Consider the following 13,874-nt stretch of genomic DNA (forward strand, 5'->3'; position numbering starts at 1 on the left):
AAGAATGGAGATTTCTTTTACGTCTTATCAAATCGCACACTGTAGAAATCTTTACCATGAGAAGTTGTTCTAAACAATAGATACTGATTTATTTTTTTTTGTCTCTCGGTTACAAAGGTTTTACAGGGTAAATACGAGTTAGTAGTTCCATAAGCTGTCGATCTGATTTTCATTTGTTTCGAAAATTGCGTTACTCATGTTGCTGCAGTAAAAACATAGAATATTTCCTAGCTTAAAACCTAAAATCAAAGGTTTACTGATATAAGGTATGCCTTTAAAAGATTAAGTGCTCCTTTGCGTATTTTTTTTTTTTGTTTGCTTGTTTGTTAATCATGCGTATGGTTGATGAGATGGGGATAAAATTACCGTTTTGTTACAGATGCTTACACTCTAACATGAACTATTTACTTGTGTGACACTTGTTTGCTCGATTTGAACAAAACCATTAAATAGTGAGTGTGATTCCAAATTACAACTGGAAGCTGCTTGTTTAAACTTCTGAGTGACATACCTGAATCTCAAATACCACTTATTACTTGTCACCAAAGTGGTCACATTAAGTTTCTAATCCATGAATTTATTCTGAGGCTTGCGAGCACCAGCAAAAAGTTCAATGTATCTGGAGCCCATTTTTTCCTTGTGCTTCTTCATAGCTTTCATCGCCTCCTCCATGGTGTCGAAGAAAGCATCACCCTCACCGGAGGGACGACCTCTGGAATCGAACTTGACTTCACACTTAACTGGTCTTAGCGGCATGAAGAAGTCTTGAATGTCCTGCTCATCGCAGCTGAATGGCATTCCCCGCAAGTGTACACAGAACAAATTTTGTTCCCCACTCTTGTAGAAGTCATTCCGTGTAAAGTTGTTGCCACCCGCGTTACTCATGTTGCTGCCAAAGCTATTGCCGCCGCCGCCGCCACCGCCACTACCGAAGCTGCTGAAGTTGTTGCCACCAACTTGACCGCCCCCGGAACGGAATCCCCCGCGGTCGGAATCATATCCTCCACCGCCACTATTGGAACCACCTCCGCTGCTGTAGCTGTTACCAAATCCGCCGGTACTGTATCCCCCACCACCACCGCCACCGGTGCTGTAGCCATCGCTGCTGCCACCACCACCGCCACCGCCGCCAGAGTTGCCACGTCCAGAACCGTAGTTGGTGCCCCCACCGCGTTCTGAAAGCAAAAAATGCACTGTTTTTTGTGGCGTACTTCACACACAAGTCATGTCATGGGACGTTGAGGGCTGTGAGGACCATCTGAGTTGTGATGCTGACGGATTATATATGTTCAAAATATTACGAAAGGTTCAACCATTCAAAGCGTGTTAAAAAGGTTGCACTTTAGCGAGAAATCAATATTGTTGTCTGCCTTTGCATCGATTGTCGTCTGCAGTATGCGGGAACTAGCCGTAAGGAAGCCCGAAAGAGGTGCTTTTGTTTTTTTAAAGCTGGAATGCTAATTGGACGTTGATTGGTTATTGTTTATTAGATTAAATCAAAATCAGATTCTTCTTCCGAGGCTTATAATCTCTGACTGTCCAATTCTAGTTTCCTGGCTGGGTTTGGGTAGAATTTCGATTGGATTATTAATGAAGCAGAATTGGATTATGCTTTAAATCAATTGATTTGGACTGGGATCAACATTAGGTTTGGGGTAGAGCTTGGATTGAATGAGTACTGGATAAGGATTGAATCTGAATGGAATTTTATTTGGATTTTGATTGGCTCTACATTGATAATTTGTTGAGTTAGGTTCAGATTAATTCAATGCAATTCAATTTCTATGCCGTTGATTGTGAAAAAAAACTGATACAGGACTTTATATCGAAAATTGCTTCTAATGATAAGACTGAGTCCTTCCTTTAAATAAGTTAGCAGGTAGTTTAATAACAATAATTACTGCTCAAAAGTTATTATTTTCCGAGGTGTATTCAATTTTTTTTTAATCGGAGAACAATTGCAAAAATGAACTTTGTTTTGAGAAAAACCGTTCCCTTCATTGGTTGATCCCTTCACAGAACCTTCTTTCAGGTGTTGGTCATAAGAGGTGAAGTTTAACATTTTGTGTTAAGATATTCGACATTATTTTTTTCATTTTCCAAATGAAATTTGTCAGCAAAATATAAACTGACCTCAGTTGAATCTCCAGCCGATTCCCACCCACACCATCACCAGCGCATTTAACGCATGTTTCTTAGTAGTTGCAAAAGGAAATGCAACAACCATTGCAACATAAACTAATGATCCCACGATCGATTTTAACACCCAGCCACTTACTCAACTGATCCTGCAACAATCTCAAGATGTCAATGTTGCCCGTATTGTTGGCCAACCCACCGGAGTACATGTTTCCTCCACCACCGGATCCAGAACCGCCACCACCAAGCTTGCTTCCGGTGTTAGATCCGAAACCAAGTCCACCACCGCCGCCGCCGCCGCTTCCGAAGCCATTATCTCCACGATTGTTCCAGCTGTTACCACCACCGGACGGGCCATTCGAGAAATTGTCTGACGAGAAGCCTGGTAATAAATATTTCTGATTAGCCGATTGATCAAATGTGTGCAGCTGAAAATGTTTTACCATCGTTGCCTCCAGATCCGCGTCCGTATCCTTGACCTGGTGGAAAGCGTTGACGGCTGTTGTTGCCGCCACCCGATTTACTACCACCAAAGTTGCCGCCGCCGCCATTGCTGCTGTTGCCATTGCCATTACCATTCGAGTTACTATTACGACCATACGGGCTCATGCGACGCATTTTCTTCTCCGCCCATCTCATTTCACGGGAGCTGCTCCGGAATAGTTCAATGTATCTATAAATGGAGTACAACGACAGACGACATGGGAAACAGCGAGAGTCGCATCAGTACACTGTGTAAAGTAACATTTAAAATATAACTTAAAAAATAACACTTGGTTATTCGATGGTGTTTTACGTTGCGACCTAACGATTTTTGATCTCTTCTCTCTGAAGAAATATGAACGATTTTGGATAGCTTCTTACGACAGATTAAAAAAATTAAGATTGTCAGTTGCCTCCGAGCAGATATAATAAAATGATACATTCTCTATTTGGAACAACAGTACTCGGAACCATCTGACACCGACCAAAAACAACACTAATACAAAATTTCATGTGAATGAAAATAAATGCTGGTGCCTATCCGTTACTAAGACTTGGTAATCCTCATGAAATTGAAAGAAACTTAAAGCATCTTGTTAGATAACGCAACCAACACTTCACCTTGTAAGTTCTCCAGCACGTTCAGGAGATCGCCTTGAAAGTCAGTTCTAGTACACCCAGCCAGATTTCAAATTGGCAAGCATTATTTTGTTAGCATTGAAAACACCCGAGCGAAACGGGTTCAAGATTATACTAAAACAAATACTATAAAGAATTAAATTAAACAAACGTAAACTACAACCAACAGAATCCCAAACTGGCAACACAGTTTGCAGTAACTATCCTAAAATTAAAAATTAAATTAGATTCCAAACTCTAACCATCCGTTTGCAGATTTGTTTAACAGAACTGACTCGTTTTTCGCACACAGCTTGGATCTTTTTTTACGATATTTAATTTGGTTTTTGAGAGTACGTAATCAGTTTTCAAAAAATGTAGAGCGTTCAAAAAACCACCCACCTGTTCCCAATCATCTCTTTCTGTAACATCATGGCCTTTTCGGCATCGGCGTCTGTTGCAAATTCAACAATCGCCTCCCCAGATGCCCGTCCCAGCTGATCCAGTAGCAAAAGAATCCCATTATAGCCACTTTTTATCGTCAACCCTGTTGTAACGTAACGTAGCGCAAATGAGATTGTTGTTGAAAACGGTTGTTATTCTTCAAAACGATTAGGTTCTGCCTCCTCCACATCAAACTGGTTCGTTCTTACTCCCCCTGCAATGTCCCACAGGATATCCTACACCGCCGTTACCGGTGTCTGTCGCCCAAAGCGGAGAATAAGAACGAAGCTTTTCCTTCTTGCATTTTTTTTTCTTCCTTTCACCTTCGAGCGCGCGTGGTACCAATTGATGATTTCCTAGGAACGAAACCCAACGGATCGAGGGAGAAAGACTGAAGCCCAGGAAGAAACAGCACGTGCCTGCCGCTAAGGGTGTCCACTTAAAGTCTGTTTTAAAGATTTGGCATAGTGCCCAACAGATCCCAACTGAGATCGACTTTTTTAACATTTCAAAATATCATTTATGATGAAAAACAGGTCAAATACCACGTGGACAATAAGTAAAGCTGCATTACAATCAAAATTGAAGCTGAGTTGAATGACCATAACTTTTTTTCTTTTGTTCAAATTTAGATAGCAATGTCTTTTCTATGAGTATTCCATTTACCATATCCCATCTTCGAGTGGCCACCCTTAGCCACAGTGCACTGAGAAGGAAAAACATAAACAGATTAGTGCAGTTTTATCCGAAGAAAAAAAGGGATAAAATAGACCCGTCAGCAGTTTCCCCGTACCCACCGCCCACACTGTACGGCTCCTCCCAGGAAATCGACCACATTCGCACCCGCCCTCGGTACCCGCACTTACCGGTGAAGAACCGCTTGACGTCATCCTTGGTACAGGACCAGGGCAGACCACGCAGCTTCAGCACCGGTCCACCGTCCTCGCTGTTAAGCTCCTTATTGATGGCGCTCTCGAACTGATCCTCCGACACGGTGAAAACCTCAATGTAGCGATGTCCGATGGTGGCCTTGTTCAGATCCAGTGCTTTTATCTGGTCGTCCAACGTCGGCAGCCGCAGATAAGCTTCACCCGTTTGCCGCTTGGTCAATTGATTGATGACAATGTGGCACATGTCCACATCGACACCGGCCAAGAAATCCCGGATCTCACCCTCCGTGATATTCCATGGGAGACCGCGCAAACGAATATGGCACGCACCATTTCCGCCATTATCATTATCGTCATCGAAGGACATTTCTCCTACCAATGAAAAAGCACGAAAAAAATTTTAATGTTTACCCGCTTTCTAGCTCGAAAAAAATTTACTTTGCTTTTATCGTTACTACGCATTGTTACATGCTTTACGTAAGTGTGCGTGATTTACTACATCTACAATACTGTTTGAAGGTTGAAACGGCCAATAACATCTTGAAGTTGCGGAAAGGAACGAAAAGTAGAATAAGAAATTGGAACGAAAAAGCCACTTGTGAAGCGACGCCATCTTGGCAAATACAATGCGCTTTGTAAAAAATCGGCTATTCTAGCTAAAATTTTATGCTAAATCAACTGGCAAAATGATAAATTTTATAAAGTCGCTTACAATGAACAAACTGAAGGATAATTTACACACTTCACTACAGTTTAAATACAGTTTAGCATGATTTTCTAATTGCTACTATACAAATGGGATACAGTGGACTAAACTTACAATTCACGCTGTAAAATCCTCCTCTCGGGTAAAAATTTCACCTCTTTCAGCAAACGCACAGTATTTGGCACAAATTTCACTAGTTTTTGAATGTTTTCTGCAATTTCTTCCTCGTTAAAAGCACTACAATGAACAGCACCGGGCAAAATCGCAACCCAAACGATGACGCCGGCAAGGGACAAAGTAGAAGTGAACGTGAAAATGAAAAGCAAGGGCGAGAGCGTGAGCGAAATGGTGCAGAAAAAAAGGTGTTGCCATATACTTATATTGGTAACAATCTCAATCAGGCAGCCGTCCATAAACGACGGCATGTGTTTTCAACGATTAGAAGTTACTGCGGTTAGCAGGTACTGCAAAAAAAAATTACTGCTGATTACTTTTGATTGTTGATTATTGATAAACAAATCATCGGCATTCGAAAACATGGGTCCACTCAGGGCCTTAACCGACGACCATTTAATTTTTTGAAAAGCTTGGTATGCAGTTGAAAAGGAAACACGCATAATCAATAACCATAAACGGATGATAATCCATATGGTTCAACGATACCCCATACAGACGGGACTAAATTCCGAACTAGTTGTTAGGCACGTGTTATGGTTATTGATTATGCGGGAAGGGGGTAAAGAAATTTTACCCTTTTTACCTAGGGGCTAGGCACCTTCATTTTTACGGAAATTATTTCAAAATTATTATTATTTAATTATCGATTGATATATTTTGATATTTATCGTTTATCTGTCAATTGACAAACCTACAACGATAATATAACGTCAATGAGCTATGATATGAATAGAGGGGTTCCAAAAATGTAACGATAAAAACTTCGTAAAACTGAATATCGGAAATATCTGTGTTGGAAATATATCAATAGTGTCTTGCCCCAAGCTTTTTACCAAACGGAATTTCGACACCTGAGAATGCTTCACAGTAAAGTTATCAGTCGGCAGTGAGTGCGGTTCCATTTGGTCGCCCCTTTTTTCTTTTGCAAGCCAGAACATCTTGGAGCTGAAGGACGATCAGATGAGCAAACAATCAACTGCCTGAATCTTTCTGCGCCTGAATAATGCCACCCACTGATCAATTGGGTTGTTTAGCTATTCACGGATTTTTATTTTCATGTATCAGCTGAAAGAGAGTATTATTTTCTGAGCAAAACGTGATTTTTTAAAATTTTATATCATTGTTCTTCGATTTACAAATGAATTTAAATTAAAAATCGCTCTGAACCGCTACAATGACAGTTGGTACATGGGCGAACTGTCATTGTAGTGATTTCAAGCAGATTTCGAGCAGTTTTAATTCGTGAATTAAAATTGAATGACAGCAATAGAAAATTTTTGAAAATCACGTTTTGCTTAGAAAATGCAGCTCTTTCAGATGGCATAAAAAACTGATAAAGCTTAACAACCCAAATTCATATCGGATATAATGTTTATCGCATCTTTGTGCTACCCCGACAGAGGGAATTGAGGTATTTTTCTGATAACATAGTTGAAAGCTGTTTTACACTGAAAATTTGACGGCCCATAAATTTTGAATGCGAAATGATGCAATCGTCGTTTATTCATCACATGTCCACTTCATGAAGTGTACAGACCGCGACTAAACTTGAATCCTCTCAACCCATAATGAAATGATGATATGGTGCATAGGTTTCTGAGAGAAAACAAACACATGACTAGACTACATCAGCTCTGAGAAGCGATTCGATCGTTGCGTTTGTCTCTCCATAGGCCGGTAGTTAGGGGAAGAGAGGATAGCAACAGGAGAATATCATGTCGCCTGAACAGCAGCAGAGGTGTGGTGCGGTGAGAGGGAAAGTGTGGGGGAAGGAACTACTTCGGCAGCGGTTGAGTTTGAGCGAGAGTAGAAGAGCATATACTGTCATTTTTTTCTTTTTCTGACAAAAAATCATATCCATGAGTCAAATGAATAAGGATATAACAAGATCTGATCGCTCTGTGTAACAGAGACGAATAACTTCATATACCCAGTTGTGCACATTGAGAACCACTTGTTGTGGTGTACACTAATGAATAGAAATATATCGTAAAGAGGAAAGCAAAGAGAGTGCACCAGCACCGATGCTTCGTTTTTCGCATACTGACGACGATGTCAACGCATTTTAGGCTTATTTTATATGTATTCATTAATTGCTAGAGGTGATTTTTATCCTTCGCTGCCAACTACTGATGCTGCTCGCTACTGCACAAAGGCAGCTTTCACTAGAGGAAGGGCCGCTGCACCAATTGGCTCTGCCAATATCGCTGCTGATACCATTGCTGCTGATGATATTCGCTGTCACAGCTGCTGCTGCTGCTGTTAAGTAAGGATTGTTGTAGTCGCTGTCTAGAACTAATATGAGCAGTTTCGGCAGAAACAGGCTCTTAAATAGACCAAATAGTACATTCCGAAGTACTATGTCTATAATTCTGTCGACCGTGCGTGAGGGGAATCATATAACGACCAATCAGAGGTCGAGATTTGCATTTTGACAAGGCTTGACAATTTTCAACAGTACAATAGTTCGAATAATAAATTTTAAACTTTATAACGCACACTTATGGATGGCAAAAGTGGAAAGAAAAGAGCGCAAGAACTGGTTCACTGATCATCTGAATCTAAATATATAGTTGCAGGCAATTCGCTTGCAGGCTGATCAGCAGAGTCAGTTCTTTGAAAGAACGAAATCTTTTGATCGTTCATAGAAAAAATGGTTCTTTCGATGAACTGGCTCCCTCGATCAGCTCACAGGCCATCCGCCCGCTTGCACATGGGTCTCACCACAGAACGGAAGGTCATCTGTGATACGAAAACTGCTAAGTGCTCAGTGAATTTTGCAGCGCTCCCTAGGGGTGGAAAGAACGCTTTTTAAACGGAAAATAAACAGAATTTATACTACTTTTATTAAAATCAATAAAACACACTGGTATAAATCTGTCGGCGTAAACACTACAGGTTAACCCTGCTAAGCATCTGTAAGAAGGAAAACACATTATTTCTAGGGGCTTGACAACTTTATTTCATGAAAAATATTTCGGTTATATTACACGATATTGGTTGATATATATATATATATATATATATATATATATATATATATATATATATATATATATATATATATATATATATATATATATATATATATATATATATATATATATATATATATATATATTAATATCTATCATTTTTTTTATCACATTAACTTCCCAACCATAGCGTATAGGACATGGTGAAACGGTTTGATCAACAAGTAGGCACGAGTTGTGAATTGCTTCTAAAATAAATGAATATCAGTAGCAAGGTATGTAGCTTTACCGGATTTATAATTTGAATGCATCGAAATAGTATATTATAAGATTCGATGAATTTGGTCATCGGTTGTTTTAATAAACATCTTTAGTCTTTGCCATTTTTTTTTTTTTGCAATATAGCCGGTTGTACTTTTGACATACCGTTTTACTATGTTTCTATACACCAACATCACAACGACGATAATATGAATTCAAAGAGTTTTGATGTAACTGGAGGAGTGTCTGAAAATGCAACGATAAACACTTAGTAACAATGAATACAATCGAATTTTGCTCGTTGCACTAAATTCGTAGCCCAACTAGTAAAGGACTTTCACTCGTTTGGTTGAGCCATCCAGGTTGCAAGATGACCCCGGTTGTTTCTTTTTGTTAGGATTACTAATCACCTATTGGGTTACGCAGTGTCTTGCCCCTAGCATCCTTCAAAACAGCTGACTCAGATACCGGCATAGATAATTGTAGAACTGTTCCTTTGTTGTTTTTCAGTAATCTACTCCTGTGAAAATAATCAGATTATTAACACGAGTTACATAAAGTGAGAGTCGCGTCTTTTGTTTCAAGTCTCTAATTACCATCTCGTTTAGAGTCCTCGTAATGAATATTCGTATATTACGTAACGTGAAATTTGGCAATTTTCAAAACCCCCATCAACTAAGTAACGCAAATTTGCATGGTGGCAGTGTAACACTTCGCTGGATACCTTTCCTTCACCTCTCCCCTGAGCGCGTTATGTATTATAGGATTGTTTCCATATATGAACGAACGCTAGGGGTAAGGCACTATTGATATACAATGGTGATTCGCTCACCGGTTGCTCCTTAGTCGGGGGTTTGTTAATTGGGCCCTCATCCATCTAAAAGCGCTCTTATGTCAAAATTGAACGTCATTCAAATGATGCAGGAAACCCGAAAATTGAATAAATAATAAAATAAATTTTGACTTCTCGTACTTGAGTTTATTTGTCATTGATTGTTGATGGTTACCTTTGATTACTCGAAAAAATGACATTGATTACTACGGAGTAATCTCAGGTTACGACGCATTTCGAAACCCCTTGAAACGAACCTCTTGAGATCCTTTTTTAGTGTTCTGTAAGGTTGTCACTTTCGGTTGTCAGCAGGGATACCAGATTTGTCAGCAAAACGCGGATTTGTTTTGATTCGCAGGTATGTGCGTTTTTTTTTTCAATCTCCATCCCGCATAATCAATAACCATAAACGGATGATAATCCATATGAATTAACGATACCCCATACAGTCGAAACTATATCCCGAACTAGTTGTTAGGCACGTTTTATGGTTATTGATTATGCGGGATGGTTAACTACATTTTTTCCCTATGACTTTCTCAAAATGTGTGCAGATTTTTACAGACTTCTGTCTGCTCGAGCGCATTTATTCGAATCACGATTAGATTTTTATCAGATTTAAAAAAAAGACTGCACAATGAAACCGGTACCTCTTACAATCGCATTATTCGTTGCCCTAGAAACTAACCTGGATTTACTTAACCTTATTCTGCTTATTTTTATTTAAATGGCATGTCGCATGTCGCATCAATGAGTAGAAAATCTATATTCTCCAGAATGGACTAGAGTCAATCGGCAAAACATTTAATATAATCTAATAAGAGGATGAAACTAGTTTATAAATTTCATTTCCGAATAAAGATGTGATTCATTTATTATAAATATTCGGAAAATTTGCGTTAAAAAATCCATCTGTGCCATGATTTTTAAAAACTCAAAGTACTTTCTTGAGTTGAAAAAAAAAACTAACGAGCTGCATTTTATATTCTAACAATTTTAAAAATAACCGTCTATAACACATGGTACAATTGTAAATGGAAGAAATTGTTTGAAACGCACGATTTTTCAATAACATTAATTGTTGTTCGTGTTTCAAATCAACATTCGTCGATTACAATACCTTCGTTACACTATTCTAATATGACAAGCTCCACAAATGTGAATAATTGCGAATTTTTTCCAAAACGTTTTTGCATCGAACCTAATAGATTGTATTAAACGGGTTAAACTGTTGAAATAACCGTCAATTCAAAACATCGAATAAATTATGCCACATTATACCACTGGCAAAGCGGCATAAACGTATACGACAAATATATATTGCCCGAGAGCACAGAAAATTCAATTGTCATTTTTCAGTCCTTTTTGTGTGCACTTTCTGTTCGATCATATACCTGAAGTTGCCCTTCCGTTCTGTGGTCTCACTTAGAGGCCCGAATACACACACGGCGTAATGACGACTTCTCCATACAAATCAGAAGGCGTAATCGCCTTTCGTTGGGACGCCTCTTATCCAGAACCTTATAGCTGTGCCTTCTAGTGAAGAAGGTAGTCGTTCGCCACCTTCGGCTGCGTACTTGACTGCCTTCCACGTAGACGCATTGTGCCTTCCACAGGGTCTTGTGTCGCCTTCTTTTGGCGAAGGCGCTGGCAGCGCCGTGTTGTATCATTTTCCGCCTGCTGGTAATTCTAGAAGTGTGTTGTCTTATTTTTTCTTCTAACAAACATCAACAAACATGAATTGGATGGCATGACAACAAGAAGGTTGGCACACGGCGGGTGTCGAGACGGCGTGATTGCACCTTATATGTAGACAAGTGGAAGGTGGTAGATGCTAGAAGGCACATTAGAAGGTTTTAAGAAGGTACTGGCAATTTTCGTCAGGTAGGCGTTGTCACACCGTGTGTGTATTTGGGGCTTTAAGGCCCGCATACGCACACGGCGTAATGACGCCTTCTCCATGCAAATTAGGAGGCGTAATCGCGCTTTCCGTGGGGACACCTTCGAAACAGAAACTTCTAGCTTTGCCTTTTAGTGAAGAAGGCAGTCGTTCGCCGCCTTCGGCGAAGACGCTGGCGACGCCGTGTTGTATCTTTTTTCGCCTGCTGGTAATTCTAGAAGTGTGTTGCTTTATTTTTTCTCCCAACAAACATAAATAACATAAATTGGGTGGCATGGCGACAAGAAGGTTAGCACAGGGCGGAGTTCGACACGGCGTGATTGCGATGACCACGTGGTTTAGGAACGGCCCCTTAGAAGGTTTCAAGAAGGTACTGACAATTTTCTTCAAAAAGGCGTTGTCACGCCGTGTGCGTATTTGGGCCTTTGCGGTGTCTAATCAACAAAATTAGCTATCAGTTTTTTGCTTGAAGTAAGAAGTGAGTGGCCGCTCTTTGAAAAAAAAAGCGGTAATTCGCTCACTCACTAGATCAGTTCGTGAGTGGATTGCCCCCTCTAATCGACATTCGACGTATCCCTCCGTTGCGCCGTTTACGACTTATCGATATGTTGCTCCAGGATATGTTTTGACAGCAAAGTAACAGCATATCATTACCGCCGGTGCTGCCAGCATCGGCAACCTCGGCTGTTGGTTGTTGTACACAAATCAGCACTCTGCGTGTATATCTATTGAATAAATATTATTTTATTTCAACCCTTTTTAGTTTGATAATAAGGTGAACAGTATGTTTCCAAGGCACTCGACGTTACTAATAAGTTCGTGTAGAAAATGCTTCCATAGTATTGTGCACAGATCGTGGTGCTCACAGCCGGTTCCATCAAAACGAAATCTAAAGTCAGTCAGCAAGGACCAAGGGGCGGTTTCAGCGAATCGTTTAGAGAAAGAAGTTCGACATTTTTTCAAAGAAATCGGCAGTGAATCAATTCTGAGCCAACTTCCGACCGAATTACTGAATCAGAGGCCAAAACAAACTGATTGTCTGTACATCGCAACAGCAGAGTGCGCTTCAATTGTTCGGCAACATGTTACTGCGGGATTATCGGCTGATGCTTTGCTAGCGGAAGTAAATCCAGGACCTGGTCTTCTAACTCGGGAGTTGCTAAAGGATGGCGTCCAACGATTGATGCTAGTCGAAGATGATGAACAGTTTGAGCCGGTGCTGCGCAGCTTGATGGCAACCTACAGGGACGTTGATTGGTCGCTTAAAGTGGCTAACTTCAACGGGCACTGGAGGCAAGTGTATTACGACAGCGAGGATAGTAGGCGAAAGTTGCAAGATCTACTGGAAGGAATGCCGCGGAAACGATGGAAAGATGAGCCAAACATTCGACTGTTTTCGATCGTAGATTCGACGAGGTTTTTTAAAGCCATGATGGGCTGCCTGGCCAACCAAACTGGGTTGTTCTCGCGAGGAAGGTGCGAGATGGTACTGGTTCTGCCACCATTGGTTTATGTGGTGAGTTCTTAGATTTTTAGCCGCCGTAAAATTGATTTTGAAATCTGCTGCTTATATTTTTAGCAATTAACATGTACCAAAGCAGCAGGTTATGCAATGTACCGCCAGCAGTCGGTGATGTTTCAGTTGTTGTTTGAGCACGAGCTGTTGGGTACGATTCCACGGAGGCATATTCTGCCGTGGGCAGCGAAACCACCTAAGCGTAAAATACGGAGCGAACGGCAGCCCTACGAACAAACGCAGCAGGATGAATGGTATCTGATGCGAATAGTGCCCCGTAAGGATCTGCACGATTTCTGTTTACCAGACGATCTAAAGCTGTTGCGATTTTTCGTTTACCAACATTTGATCAGCCGAACGAACCGAATCATACCTGCACTGGAGTAAATGCAGACAACTTACCCAAAAAACTTATTCTAAAGTTTTCTTTTCTTCAGGAAATGGATCCCTTATTGCGGTTGTCGATTGATTCTTAATCAGAACTATGTTCCGTCGATTGCGTCCGCGGCAGACAAGGACCAACAGTTGCCATTTTACCTGCCAAAATCGTTGCCTCTCCGGAGGAATGACTACCCCGAACGGGTCACGATTTTTACCAAGTTCGGAGAACTCACTCCTTCGCAGATTTTAACGATATTTAACGACTTTATAAGTTGGCCCGAGTTTAGGCAGTCAGCTTTCGTACAGTCGGCGGAGCAGAACCAACTGCGGCCAATGTCACTAACCAAACGGTCGTCCTCGGATGCGATCGCTGCTGACGAAGATGATGAACGGGAGGTGGAAAAACATCCGACGCGATGATTGAGGTGTTTCTTCAAAATTTTGAAGGTAAATTATACAATGTGAAATCTAGAGCAAAATTTTCGAGTTTCTGTTAATAGTGAAATCCATTTTTACGGTTACGGACGTGTGATATGCATGGTAAAAGAAATG

The 13,874-nt window shown here is 40.6% G+C and overlaps 2 protein-coding genes across 4 annotated transcripts; one reads left to right on the forward strand and one right to left on the reverse strand.

Moving 5' to 3' along the window:
* Nucleotides 1-50: 50 nt before the first annotated feature.
* LOC129733906 (heterogeneous nuclear ribonucleoprotein H3-like) lies at nt 51-5,584 on the reverse strand. 3 transcript variants are annotated; one of them, XM_055695508.1, is made up of 6 exons: nt 5,395-5,584; nt 4,551-4,946; nt 3,643-3,787; nt 2,583-2,812; nt 2,339-2,521; nt 51-1,175 (listed from the first exon to the last, which is right to left on the reverse strand). In XM_055695508.1, the coding sequence occupies exons 2-6, from the start codon at nt 4,939-4,941 to the stop codon at nt 565-567; spliced, it is 1,560 nt and encodes a 519-aa protein (XP_055551483.1). In that variant the 5' UTR covers nt 4,942-4,946; nt 5,395-5,584; the 3' UTR covers nt 51-564. The 3 variants fall into 3 exon arrangements, with proteins under 3 accessions (XP_055551483.1, XP_055551481.1, XP_055551482.1); XM_055695506.1 differs by having other exon boundaries at nt 2,279-2,521; XM_055695507.1 differs by having other exon boundaries at nt 2,279-2,521; nt 5,391-5,584.
* Nucleotides 5,585-12,074: 6,490 nt separating this feature from the next.
* Nucleotides 12,075-13,801, forward strand: LOC129725215 (dimethyladenosine transferase 2, mitochondrial). The gene is made up of 3 exons (XM_055680773.1): nt 12,075-12,941; nt 13,005-13,324; nt 13,379-13,801. The coding sequence occupies exons 1-3, from the start codon at nt 12,210-12,212 to the stop codon at nt 13,740-13,742; spliced, it is 1,416 nt and encodes a 471-aa protein (XP_055536748.1). The 5' UTR covers nt 12,075-12,209; the 3' UTR covers nt 13,743-13,801.
* The last annotated feature ends 73 nt before the right edge of the window (nt 13,802-13,874 follow it).

This window comes from Wyeomyia smithii, chromosome 1, assembly GCF_029784165.1.
Source record: "Wyeomyia smithii strain HCP4-BCI-WySm-NY-G18 chromosome 1, ASM2978416v1, whole genome shotgun sequence".
Lineage (NCBI taxonomy): Eukaryota > Metazoa > Arthropoda > Insecta > Diptera > Culicidae > Wyeomyia > Wyeomyia smithii.

Excerpts from the sequence above, each read along its gene's own strand:
- LOC129733906 (XM_055695506.1), bottom strand. The coding sequence starts at position 4,941 with ATGTCCTTCGATGACGATAATGATAATGGCGGAAATGGTGCGTGCCAT. Across the intron at positions 2,522-2,582 it reads CGGATCTGGAGGCAACGATG|GCTTCTCGTCAGACAATTTC; the intron begins GTAAAACATTTT and ends ATTTATTACCAG. Across the intron at positions 1,176-2,278 it reads ATTGTTGCAGGATCAGTTGA|AACGCGGTGGGGGCACCAAC; the intron begins GTAAGTGGCTGG and ends TTTTGCTTTCAG.
- LOC129725215 (XM_055680773.1), top strand. The coding sequence starts at position 12,210 with ATGTTTCCAAGGCACTCGACGTTACTAATAAGTTCGTGTAGAAAATGC. Across the intron at positions 12,942-13,004 it reads TGCCACCATTGGTTTATGTG|CAATTAACATGTACCAAAGC; the intron begins GTGAGTTCTTAG and ends TTATATTTTTAG. Across the intron at positions 13,325-13,378 it reads CGAATCATACCTGCACTGGA|GAAATGGATCCCTTATTGCG; the intron begins GTAAATGCAGAC and ends TCTTTTCTTCAG.